Genomic DNA, 13268 nt, shown 5'->3' on the forward strand with positions numbered 1-13268 from the left:
ACAAGACCAAGAAGCCAAAGCCGGACCAAGCTGAGCGACACCGCAGGTAAAGGCTAGAGCGCAGGACCTCTCCGTAACCACCTACGATGTCTCTGGTAGGCAGCTCTGCTTTGTCACTGGGTGGTTTCAGAGGATTCCTAGGTCACCCAGACAATACCAGTACTGTGAAAGCACCAATTTGATGAAAGCTGCAAAACTTATTTTCTATGAGATATCTTCACGCCTGTTCAGTTACCAGATTCATGGTCCCTGCTAGGTTTCAGGGACCCTGGTGAGAGGGAAGAAGAGAACTTCCCTTCAGCCACCTTAACCTTAGAGAAGCTACTCCAAACACTGGCAAAAGCATAACTGGGAATAAATTTCCAGCCTCTGTCAGGCACTGAAACGGCAGAGAGCTCTGAAGAACAATTTGCCTCGAAGTATCACAAAAGCATTTTACGAAGCAAAATGACGTTGCCTCTCCTAACCTCGACAGGCAGCTGCCTGTACAAGGGTTAGGGAAGTTGGCCTTGTCAGCAGAAGAGCGACTGGCTCCTCCACGCACATCGTGGTTTTCTGCAGCTCCAGTGACCAGCAACCTGCTCTGGCAAGTCAGAAAAGCAGCAAACCACCAGTGCCCAGCAGAGCTGAGGAGACACTCGGCCTGCACACTGAGAAGAGGGGCACAGCACATGATTTTGCCCTAAGACATGTCAGCTAAAACCCTGCTCAGCACATCTGGCAGCCTTATTCTCTCATTTAATCTCATTTAGAACCAAAAATACCACACAGCAGCTCTCTGTAACCATGGCAAGGAACGAAGCAGAAAAAGCACAGTTAGAAGCCAAACCTTCTAGACAATAAAGGAGAAGAGAGGGAGAACAGTTATTTTCTCCTCCAGCTGACCTTTAGAAATACAGAACTGTGTCACAAACTGTCCACGAGCAAACACGACTGTGAGGTTGCAGTGCCACAGTGGGCATTATTTCCAAAACTAACTTTATTACAAATACTGCTGTTTATTAACATAAATTTTAAGAAAACCCTTACGGAATCCTCCCTCCAACATTTTGGCAAGTTGCTGAATGTCTGTATCTCTGCTGCAAAACACCAAGGTTTTTTTGCTCGCAGATGATTTCTGGCTCGTTTCCCTTCACGTGTGTTCTCCTGTTCGTACAGTCTGTGGTTCCGGGCACAGCACGGAGGGAGTGACTTGGTACAGACACAAATCCATTCGTCTGAACTACAAGCTTCGCAGAACCATTTCTACTGGTCATAGGCTTTACTACCAGTTTCCTCCCTCCCCTACAGATTCAGTTATATTAACTGTGTCCTGACACCGCACCTAAAAGTCAGCCTTGCCAAAGCGATACCGTTCCTGCTTCTATGAAACGTCAGCTGTTCCAGCTTCCCCGGCCTTACCCGAGCTGCCATTTATATACCACCGCTGCTTTTCTCTGCAGATTCCTAAAACGACAAACCGGCTGCACTGCTCAGGGTTCCCAGAACCTGGACATTCATTTATTCAGTGGAAGAAGACACCGCTGCTTATTTCCACGGCCTGTTCTGGAGGCTGCTCCTGCTGAGCGAGCGGGTAGCGAGGGATTCCACGTTGCCAGCGGTACTGGGGAGACTGGGGCTGCTCCTCAGGGCTGTCGCCTTGGAATTGCGGCCTGAAGAACCACGGCTAAGACGGCCTGTGGGAAAAAAAAACCAACCAAAGATCAGAAGCTGTGTGGGTGATGGAGCACAAGGACACACGCATGATCCGTTGTCCCTCGCTGGCTTCCCAGCCCTCACTGTAAATATACAGACCCACAAGTAATTCAGTGCGGGGTTCCGGGCAGTCTCTATCTAGCTGCGCAGGCCTAAGAGTTTGAAGAACCTGCTAATCACGAGTAAAACCTGAAGACATTTAAATATAGCAGGCAGAATGGTATATGCCCCCCCTCAGTAGGCCCAGGATTTTGCCATCATGTAGGTATACAAGATTTAAGTCCTCTGGGATCCACACAGCACAGATTTTGGTGGATTTTCTCAGTCAGTTTGGAAGGAAATTCTCCCTCGCCCAGCAACCTCATGGAGAGAATATAGCAAAGCAGAGAACTGCTGCAGGGCAGGCTCGAGAGCCACAGAAAGCAGCTGTAGCATTTGTCCTGGAGTCTTACTGGCAGCGTCTGAAGGGATGTGCTCCTCTTCTAGGTAGTACTTTATCTTTTGTAGATCATCTGCAGAAAACCTCCATTTATTCTCAGCACGTGGGGGTGGCACTCTGGGAGAGGTCCTCTTTCGGGCAGATCCAGCAGGAGCTGCCACCTGGCAAGACACGGGGAGCGAGCCGGTGATGAGTCCTTCTGGGATCTTCTGTGCAAGGACCTTCAGGCCTGCAGAGACACAGATCACATGTTATCAGTGACCGCCAGCTAAGATGGGATCAGTGGTTTTACCAGTCACAAGTAAAACACTTGACAGAACTGAATGTCCAGCTCTTTCCGATCTCCAGCTCACGCAACCCTCGCTCTCTGCTCTCCATCTACCCACCTGAGGTCTTGGGGAGCACTGCCCTCCCCCACTTACCTCCAGATAACATGAACAAGTTCTCAAAGCCCCTCTCACACATGGTTGTCGCAGCCTGGCTGGCTAACCTCTCGTCGTTGTCATACAAAATGATAATTTTTCCGTGTGCATTTTTCTGACAGGTAAGAGAGCTAAGGATTCAATTGTAAACTTGAGGCGATCATAAATACCTTTTAGAAAGAAGAAAGGACACAAAAAAGTGGGACTGGAGACCGAGAGGATCCCTACTTGATTTGTGAGTATCAGGAAGGAATATCTTCCCTTCACTGGTGCTTTAAAGTGGGTTTCTCACTAGCTGGGGCTTTGCCAGACGGTGAAGGACACAGCCTAATCCCCATGGGATTGCAGCCCCTGCAGCAAGCGTCCCCCACTGTTTTGAAGATTGGTTAGTAACAGGCAACAGGGAGAAGCACCTTTGTTTACAACCTCCCCTCTCCCCTGCAGCCCTCACAAACTAACAACCCGGGAAATTGTCAGCCTAATCCTACCTAATAATCCTCTTTCTGTCCTCCAGAGAAAAGTCAATCCTCATCAAAGTGCTGAGAGGAAGCCAAAGGATTTAATGAACGCATCCCTCAAGAAGCCCAGCGCTCCAGCAACAGTGAGGGAGAGGTGCCGAGGTAGTACGGCTTTGCCTTCCAGTAGCCAAAATCCCATGAAAAGCCTAATTCAGGCAGCTCTGACCAGAGTCAAGAGGTTTTTACAGCCCTGAGGAACTAGAATCTGGCATCTGATGGTGGCAGCGGAGCCCCACCAGGTAATCACGGCCAGCATAAAGGACCTCCCCTCCCACCGTCCTTGAAATCCACAGATTTTGTTGGTTAAGCTTTGTCCTGGCCACAGTAACTGCTACAGCTCCAGCTGGTTTTGGAAGCCCCCACCAACACCCCCTCAGTTTCCTTTTTTTTTGTTTTGTTTTTACTCCAGCACTTTATATGTGAAGGATACATATTCCAGAATGCTCTTTGTATATGGGTTCATGGTTCTAGACAGCGTTGCAATAGGGTAGGAATAAGCTGCAGAGAGGGAAAAAAAAAAAAAAGAGGAAAAAAAATCATACAGCGGCTGAACACCAACCATCACACAACCTGGAATACAACCGACAGACTTTTACTGTTCAACAGACTTGAAAACCCACTGACCAAGGGATTAACATCAGCTCAGTCCCCTCATCCCTTTCCAGGAAAGATGGGATCAGTGCTGAGAGCATCCGGCACCCAAATGATGTCCCATTTTGGGGGAAAAAATTAAGCCAGGCAGAATATGACACAAAAAGCTGAGTGTCCGACCCCAGCTGACACTAGGCTGCTGTAAGATTCTGGCCTCCTCACCTCCAATGATGTGACATTGGTCATACGCATCTCGGTCTCGTACATCCAAAAGCAGGAATGGGCAGTCGGGATAAGGCATGTCTTTAGCCTGAGCATCCGCTTTGTTTGGAGCATCCTTTTCTATATCCAGTTCACCAATGCCACTTATCACACTACAAGAGGGAAGAGGAGGTTATGGTTCAAGCTCTCACCCTCAACACTTCCATAGCCCTTCAGCAGGTCAGAGTGGTTTTCCATTCACTGTTCCAACAGCCCATTTACCTTCCACTACAGCCAGACACCACATAAGACCTGAGAGAGTCTATTTCAGGCTTTCCAGTACATCATAAGAGACTGATTTCATTTTTATCAATATATAAAAAAAGCAGAGTACAGCTTTGCTAGGTGAACACACTACTCTTCTGGATCAGTCAAGTCCAGGAGTTCTATTTAATGTCCTAAGTGACCCTGAGGTGAGGGAGAACACTTTTAAGAAGCTGCCAATGTTGAGATCTCGGCAAGGCAGACACAGCAAATAACGGTCAGTCACCTACAGCGCTATGCAGAGGATTTCCATTTCATTACTGGATTGGATAGAGGACGTGAACAGAAACCTCCAGATACTCTTAGTGGTCACTAAATTGGTGGCTCTGATAGGGGATGGCCAAGCCTGTCAGGATAGCATCCCAACTCTCCTGTCAGCATTTCCACAGGTACAGCAAGGGACATGCTGAGACAAAGCTTCCTCTTACAGTGCCTTCCTGGTCTCCCTGACCTTGACTAGTGACGTATTAGGTTTGGAAACTGTACTCTTAATTCTCAATCACAGGAAAATCCCATAAGATCATGAGGAAGGCACATTACTGAGTTTACCAGAGCAGATTATAACAGGGGTTCTTGAACCCAGGGACCTGGATCAAATTCCACAGACATATTTCCCTGTCAGCCATTTAGACAATCATCAGGTGGCAACAGTGTTGGGTTATGGCCACAACCAAACTCATTCAGACAAGAAAACCTGCCAACTCTCTCCCTCGCTCACATCCCTGGACCTTCACAACTAGGCTTTAATAAGAAATACAGGATAAAGCCACTTAGCAATTTAAAATAACTAGCTGGGTAAAAACCAATTATCTGCTAAAACAGGAGGAAAATTGGGTATTATCACCAGGCACCTCTGCAGTGTGGACCGATAGGATTCCCCAGCTTCTGTGTTGTTTATGAACATGACCAGACTAGGTGTCCCATCGGGGCTTCCGTTCCCATTTGTCTCTACACCAAGTTCAGCATCTGCATCTGGAGTAGCAGAATCACCATCTGGGGAGAGGACAGGGTACGAAGAGTTAAAATCCCGCAAGAAATAAAAAAAACAAACAGGTTTTAAGCCCAGCTTTTAGTCTTGGAAGAAAGCACATCTCTTAAAGACAGCCTTATTTTCACCCTCTAATAAGGATGACTTGCCAAAAGCCTCATATTTAAAGAGGCTCTTTTTAAAGAGCCGTATGTTTTTTAAGGGCTCAAAATCTCATTGTAAGAATTCAATAAAAATGTAATTCTTGATGCACGATATCTACTGAGTTACTACAATAAACCTGGCAGCACGAGGTCTTTCTTATTCTCAAGCCTTTCTATTTTAGCAGCAATGCATCCCAAAGTAGAACGGCTGCAGGCCACAGGTTAAATTATCTTTTTCTCCCCGATTAAAAGACTTGCTGAGCCGTCAGATATGTCTGTCAGGACACAGTTCGGCATATGACAGTGATCTACAGCTCCTTCTCTTTGTGCTCACAATAAATATTGTTACCTTCCAGCTTGTCGATCTCCTCATTTGTCACTTCTAAGGTTTCATCAGATAGAGCGGCAACCTGGACGACCTGCAGGAAACAAAAGCAAGCGAGGATACGTTGAGGCGCATGCACCGGTGTCGATGAAAGACAGCGGGGATCGGCTTAAGGAAAAACAATCCTCAAGCCAAAACATGTTTAACTCAGTGCAACTTCTACCGGACTTCAAGGTCACACAGAGGTGTATATATCATGCCTGTACTGCAAGTGTGTCCTTTTATTAGACGAAACTTGTAGCAAAAAGAATGCTCGACCTCAGAATAAAGAAGAGTCAGATACGTTGTGCTGGCAATATTAAACACCAGAATGTTTCCTTATTTTCATGAAGTTGAGTCACTGGCTGCAACTGAAACATTTAAGAGCATATGCTACACTGCTAAAATCGTACCCGGTTAATTGGTCTGCGAGAGCAGACCCGAGATCTTCACACACTAAACCAGTTCATCGCACCACTGAGAGTCACAGGATTGGTCTTAACAATCCAGTGGAACTAAAGACATGGGTCTGCAGAAACCCACTCCTTCAGTATCTGCAAGTTTAACCTTCCCTTTCCTTCTCTCCTTAGAGGAAAGCTTGTCTTTTTCTAGTTTTTACTAATTTTCTTGAACCAACATACAAGCAACACACAACTCTCTAGTTACTGATCAGGTTTTCCATTTTTTAGTCTTTTGATTCGTTATTTTTAAATTAAAAAATATATACACATAGCTTTGAAGTCACAATCATCCTATCTGCAGTTAAACCCGCTATTAGGGAGGGGTTCAGGTGTCACTGCTTGACACAAAGCTCGATGAGATCAGACCTGAATACTACTTTACATAGCCCTTCTCTTTTTAAGAGGCTTGAAGTTAAAAGAACAAAAAATAGGGAACATATTTCAAAGACAGAGTCGCTACAAACTTCAATTTTCAATGAAAAGCATTTGACTACTCTGAAAACATTGGCCCGAATGATTTGCTTTTATTAAGGGAGGTCTATGAGGGTAGGAAGAAGCCAACACAAAATAATTACACACCAAGGCTACAGAAATACATAAAAGGCTTTAGACAAAGCAAAAATGCTGTTCACAAAAGGGAACAACTTCCAGAGGCCAGAGAGGGAACTGTACCTACCAACTGGGCAAAAGTAGTCACTTTCAGTCTTTTAAACAGCTCGTCCTTTTTATACCTGTAATCTTCAAAAACAAAGCAGAAGAGGACAGTGTTAAGTGCTAATTCCCTGCTTTTGCAAATACCAGGCAATAGGCTTAGTCCCAGCTGCTCTTGTAGACCCTCTTCTCCAACAAGGCAGGATTTCTGGGCGCTGAGCTTGCGCTGAAGGATCGGAGCAGCAAACCTGAAGACTTTGTGAAAAGTAATACCAGTTATAAAGAGAGATCTTGTCCAGATATGATTAAGGTGGAAAAGGCAGATTTACTTGCTTTTAGGCTCAAATCTGTATTACTTTGTGTTTTCTGTTCTTGGTGGGGGAAGGAAGCAGCCTCATGAATTTAGAGAGTCATAGAATCACAGAATCATTACAATTGGAAAAGAGCTCTGGGATGAGCAAGTCCAACCCCCAACCCAACACCCCCAGGCCTCCTAAACCGTGTCCCCAAGTGCAATGTCTGCACAGTGTTTGAACCCCCCCCCCCAGGGCTGGTGACTCCCCCACCTCTCTGGGCAGCCTGTTCCAATGCCTGACCACTCTGGCTGTAAAGACATATTTCCTAATACCCAATCTAAACCTCACCTGATGCAGCTTGAGGCATTGCCTGCTGTTCTTTGAAGCCCACTATGGCTGCAAAGCCTCTTAAACCAAAAGATTTGATTTACCTGAATTTTTAATTTGTATAAGTTACAGCAGAATCAGAGCGTAGGAGCACTGTATTTCAGACTATGTCTTTTCAAATGCTAAGCTAAACAGGTATCTTTAATCTTACCCATTAAAATGCACCAGGTTTTCTTAGTTTATCTGACAATTACTTTCCAATTCCTACATTTTGCTAATATGGATATCTAAAAGGAATGGAGAACCGACAGGTGTTTAATGCAGAACACTGAACAGCAGATTGGCACGGATACCGGCTTGAAGCGCACATAATGCTATGGAGAAACTGGACTAATTGAGTCTTAAGCTTGAAAACAAAGCTTAGGCAGCAAGAAAACTGAGCGGTCTGTTGGAATGACTGGCAAACAACCAGAGCAGAGATTAGCGGTGCTAAGTAAGCGATGACAAGGATGGAAGTCTGATCGTATGCAGATACTTGAGATGTGTAACCAGCAGGTAGAGAGAAGCCTTCTAGTGTGAAACAAAAGGGCGTATGTAGTAGGAGAAAGAAGCTAAGACGAGTATCAGTAGGAACATCTTGACATGAAATAACCTCCCACGGGAAGTAACGAAAGCCTCGTTCTTTGGGAAATTTATAGCTAGAAAGGAGACAGCAGAGGAGGAAAAAAAAAAAAGATCAGTCCTGCACTGGCAGGGGAAGGCAGATGAACAAAATTCCTCCTGTTTCAGGCACTACAGCTGTAACCGAGTTCTGCACGCAGCTCTTGAAGCCATGCTCTAACAGATCTAAGCTCCCTCAAAAAATAAAATTGCTCTTCCTCCCTTTTCTTTTCTTCTTCTTCCCTTTTTTCCCCCCTCCTCCTCCCTTACTAGGCTCCAGCTCTGAAGTCACAGATTTTTATTAAAAAAAAAAAAAGAGAGAAAAATATGAAGGACTTTTCAACAACTTTAGTAACTGTTGGAGGATATTCCAAACCGGTCTCTCTCCAGCTGTCCAGCTAAGAGGGCTAACAACGGAGAACAGGACCTTTATCAAATACAGCCAGTTAAGCAACTCTAAATCCTCTAAAACCATCTGCTCAATGCTCCATCACTTAAGCAAGGGAAGGTGGGGGAGAAGGGGGAAGGGCTCCAATCCATATTCCTGTAACGACCACACAAAAATTTACTGCAAAATCAGCCTACGGAAACTCTCAAGCTGATGTGTGTTAAGAGAAGGAGCCGTGTGAACACTGGAGGCTGAGGTCTCTTCCCAGCACAAGCTGTGATCACACACCTCCTGACAGGCGTTCTGCTTGGATAAGATTCTCCCCATACACGGCCAACAGGCATATTACGGTAGCAGAACAAACACAAGAATAGATATTGTGAGCTTTCACCTCTAGTTTTTTGTTTTATTCCTATCCTTTCCTCTTAAATACACCCCCCGCAGAGGTAGGGCAATTAATTTTCAGCATTCAGAGCAAGCAGGGTTCCCAAATTCAACATCCTACCCTATATAACATTTATTAAGCTGCAAAGCAAGCATCTGCTTGCTACTAAACAACCTGCCTTAGAAAAAAGGGGCCCATCCAAAATACCCCAGTGCCCTGCAGTGGCCACTACAGCTTCTAAATCACGGGTCTGAAGTACAAGACCCACCATAAACTAGACTTCAGCATATCAATTAACATGAAAATGACACTAGCGGTTCTTGTAAAACCACCCGGTTTCAAGCCTCAAGCTCAGGTTGCTAAAGCCTCCCTTGATAACTCGGAAATAACAGTTATCTTTTCACCCACGTGACACAAAACCCATGTGTAGCCCATGTCCAGATGGTTAAAACTCCCAAGTCATGGACCAAAAGAGCCCTTCAGTCATGTGAAGAGCAAGAAAATAAACTTAATCTAGAAGGACAAATAAAAACAGCAAAGCTTATGAAGTGCTGGACATACATAAACACCGACAAAGCAGAACCATTGTCACAGTGCTCATACAATACAGCTGCTGGATGGTTTCCTCCCACCTCAAGCAAGGTTTATTTACTCCAGAGCAAGCCTTTATGACCTAGATCTTACCTTTACCACCCAAAATTATTTCTATCAACAAGAAAACCCAAAACAAAGCTGTTATTACAAAGCCTGACCTGGAGCAAACCGATCTGAACGCTTGTGCGAGCCTCCCAGCAGCTGTCAGAAAGTTCAGGTGCTGCTTCTGACTACAAAAGCAATGTGACGTACCCGGTTCTGTCCTGGAAGGTCCATTTGGATTTTCTGACATTTTTCGCTTCAGTGAACCTGTCGGAAGCTGGAATTGTTGCGTATTCAAGGATGCGCTCCTCGGGGCTTCAGCAATGAGCGAAGCGACACCAGAGAAAGGGAAGAGACGTGGTGTCTCTCCTCAAGTCCGTCCTCCAAAGGACAAATCATCATGATTCCAGCTCTCTTATCATTTTTGATTCCACAGCAGGCTCGTGGTATTAAGTCCCACTCGCTCACATTACACAAGAGACAGAGAGTTGCCTGTACTGGGTATTTAAAGTTGTGTCCAAACGGTGTCATCTATCCATGAGAAATCAAGGGGGAGAAGTGTCCGAATTGCCTGGGAACACAGGGTGCCTATTCAGCCCAAATATAATGACAAAGTTTCTGCTGGACTCCAGAACAACGATCAAACAAAAGAACTCGTACACGAAACAAAATCAGATTCACAGCAGAGATCGAAAACCGACTAGACCCATACAACAAGATTTTCAGCACAGATAAAAAGCGATGGCAATCCAGGGTTAAGCACTGAAATCTTACACAGGATTTTGGAAAGAGAGGTCGTTTCTCTTTTGATTTTCCCCAAAGACCCGTGCTTTTTTTAAAAAAACAAACAAACAACCATGAAAGCAGCAACAAAGGACCATTCTGCACGGGGCTGAGCACAAATACATTTATGTAACAGATCAGTGACCTCCCTTATAATCTGAGTGTTACCATCTTAGGGAAACACAATAAGTGGGTCTAAGAACTAAAAGCGAACATTCAAAATCCTAATTAATCCTCATTAATGGGGATGATTTTTCTTTTGCATCAATAAATGCAGCTTTTGGGTTTGACGGATTTCTTGGCTCTTTGTGTGAAAATAATCTGGACAGTAGCTGACAATAAAGTAATAAAACATTAGCTTCATTAGTAATACATTTTTTAAAAGCCTATTTTCAGTGGGAAAACAGACTGAAATAAAAGTCAGCTAGGCTTTCATTAGCCTGAATGACCCAAAGTTTTCGAAATATCAATGTTGTTCTGGTAAACAATGATATTCTGGTAAAATCACTGAGTTACACAGGAAGAAGTTTGTCTTTTTCCTGTCTTTGAGTATTCTAACAGAATTCTATGTATGCTACAATTATACAAAAGAAAAAGATGTCACATACTATCATTTTGTTACCTAAAGGTGAAATAAAGCCTCAGAAGTGCAGTCTGAGTCTGCCCAGATGAGTTTAGTCAAGTTTCTTCATCCAGAGAACTTCTTCCTTCCATTCAATAACAAAAATCGCACAAAGAAGGATCTGGAAGGACTCCTAGACCTGCCTGCCTGGCTTCTTAAGTTAAATCTGTAAAGCACTGCGAGAGACAGAGACATAAGGTACAGGACAAAGTGGAAGGTGCCCAGCAAAGAATCAAGGTAGAAGCATCCCTGTATCCTACTGCTGTGTGTTTCTACAGTTCAGTCCTGTAAATACTGTGGGGATCATCGGAGCGGAGATTTCTAAGCAAATGGAGGGCCTGGGATTCAAACCAGCTCCTCGGTGCTCTTTCAGTTTTGAACTAACCCACTGCAAGTTACACTCTACTCCTCTCCAGATACTCACTTTTTCTGATCTCTTCCAACTTCTCAGTGTATTTTGTTAAGCTGTTTCCTGTAACAACAACAAAAATCAGTTTGTTACAATTTTTTATTAGTGGTTTTCTTCAGCGCTCTTAAACCTTAAACACTTTTCAAAGGAAAAAGATCAGACTACGATAACAAATATTCATTGCAGATCCCCTTTCCCCATGACGGTGCAAGGCAGTCATAAATGAAGAAATACCATGATTTTCCTCTATTCTCTCGCAAGGAAGGCCAAGCTAAAGGGCCAAGTCAGCCAAAGGACTTGCTGGACGCCGGCCGCCAACCACCTCTGGGAACAGGCAGTGCTCCATAGCTTAAAGCCTCTGCACCAGATAGAGGAAGTTGCTGCAGGTGTTTGTGACCAGCAGGAGCTCAAATATCCTACACATACTCACAGCGCTGTTTCAGTTTTTCTACAGAAAGCAAGTGAGTTTTATTTTACAAGATTTTCAGTAAGGGGCACAGAACTATCCACACCCTGCTAGTCAGAACAGCGGTATTAAAAAAAAAAGCCCAGCCTCATAGCATTTACAAGTTCCACACCAAGCCCGCTCTATTCAGAACAGCTGGTTGTTTTGATGATGCTTTGGAGAACAAAGTCATCACCTTCAGAAAGCCACTGCCTAAAACTCAGTAGGTTACAACCCTCTCTCTAAGGGAGCTGAAATCAGGACCTTTGTATTCAAATCCTGCCTCCGACACGCTGCTTCGAGCGCAACTGCGGCCACACTGTCCCTTCCCCAACCTTTTTGCATGGATACTATAGGCAGGTGCTACTGGATAAAATTCAACCGCTTTAACAACCAAAAAATCCCCGCAACACCCCCCAAATAATTATATTGGCTTACACCCTTGTCGAGATATTAGTTTATACAAGAAAAGCCCACATACAGAAACTCCAAGACTGGTAATTGCCATGGGAACTGTCACAGCAGACCCTGACATCATAAGGCGCATCAGAATCATGACACAATTTTCTGACATTGCTGCACAGTGTCCAGAGTAAAGCAGCTCGGGACAGAGGTGGTTAAGACATTCAGCATACTTTTGTGCACTCCTACACCCACGTTCAGTGGTTTTACCCTATGAAGGTTTCGCTTACCTGTGTCGAGGCGGGTTTTTATGTGTTGGTATCTGGGATTCTGAGGGATGCGCCTGGTTAAATACTGTTTTGAAAAGGGAAAAAGGAAGTCAAAATACAGCCTTGTATTTGTTTTAAAGGCAAAAAAAGTTAACAGGCGATTTGGAGAGTTTTAAGAGATGGGAAAAAGCAGCGAGGCCACAGGCATCCCCTCAGGCGTCCTCCCTCTGACTCTCCAATAATAATGATTTAATAATCCCGTCCAAAACGCCGCTTTAAAGCCTCAAACGGTAAATTTCTCCCCTTCTCTCCCCACCCGCCACTCCCCAGGCTCCAGGGGCCACGGGGAACCACCCCTCTCCCCAGTTACGCCTCTGGAGTCTGCACCGGCCCGCCGAGCACCCCCAGCCCTCCGGGCACCGCACCGGATCCGTCCCCACACCCTGGGGCTGCCCCCTCAGTGAAGGGGGAAGACGAGGAGGAGGAAGAGGAGGCCGCCGCCCCGCGCTCCGGCTCCCCGCGGCCCCCGCTCCCGGCCCGCCGGCGGGAGGGTGGCGGCGGCGGCGAGGCGAAGAGTGTGTCCGTCCCCCCCCCGGGTCCCCTCATCCCACCTCGGGGTCGCCGACGCTCCTCCTGCTCGACATGTTCCCGACGATCCCTTCCCTCTCTCCCGCCCAGCCCACCCGCCGTCCGGCACTGGCGTCCCACACCGCAACAACCCCCGCCCCGATTGGCCGCCCGTCACGCCCGCGGCCAATCAGGCGCCGCCTTAGGGGCGCGAGGGCCTGACACCGCTTAATCGTCTCCGAGCAACGCGGGGGGGAAACGCCGCGGCTGCACGCGCCGTGA

General features: G+C 45.9%; 1 protein-coding gene across 2 annotated transcripts; it reads right to left on the minus strand.

Moving 5' to 3' along the window:
* Window positions 1-961: 961 nt before the first annotated feature.
* On the minus strand, window positions 962-13096 carry CEP41 (centrosomal protein 41). 2 transcript variants are annotated; one of them, XM_064441807.1, is made up of 11 exons: window positions 13031-13096; window positions 12441-12504; window positions 11319-11366; window positions 6823-6884; window positions 5671-5740; window positions 5042-5183; window positions 3888-4039; window positions 3505-3572; window positions 2557-2671; window positions 2148-2363; window positions 962-1676 (listed from the first exon to the last, which is right to left on the minus strand). In XM_064441807.1, the coding sequence occupies exons 1-11, from the start codon at window positions 13061-13063 to the stop codon at window positions 1528-1530; spliced, it is 1119 nt and encodes a 372-aa protein (XP_064297877.1). In that variant the 5' UTR covers window positions 13064-13096; the 3' UTR covers window positions 962-1527. The 2 variants fall into 2 exon arrangements, with proteins under 2 accessions (XP_064297877.1, XP_064297870.1); XM_064441800.1 differs by having other exon boundaries at window positions 13028-13081.
* Between the last annotated feature and the right edge of the window lie 172 nt (window positions 13097-13268).

Source organism: Phalacrocorax carbo, chromosome 1 (genome assembly GCF_963921805.1).
Source record: "Phalacrocorax carbo chromosome 1, bPhaCar2.1, whole genome shotgun sequence".
In the NCBI taxonomy this organism is placed as follows: Eukaryota; Metazoa; Chordata; class Aves; order Suliformes; family Phalacrocoracidae; genus Phalacrocorax; species Phalacrocorax carbo.

What these genes read in the sequence shown, in the direction of transcription:
- CEP41 (XM_064441800.1), bottom strand. Translation starts at nt 13,063, where the DNA reads ATGTCGAGCAGGAGGAGCGTCGGCGACCCCGAGGTG. An exon ending in TATCGGTCCACACTGCAGAG is followed by an intron (nt 4,040 to 5,041) that starts GTGCCTGGTGAT and finishes TCCCTCTTGTAG; the next exon opens with TGTGATAAGTGGCATTGGTG. An exon ending in CTTGTTCATGTTATCTGGAG is followed by an intron (nt 2,364 to 2,556) that starts GTAAGTGGGGGA and finishes GTGTCTCTGCAG; the next exon opens with GCCTGAAGGTCCTTGCACAG.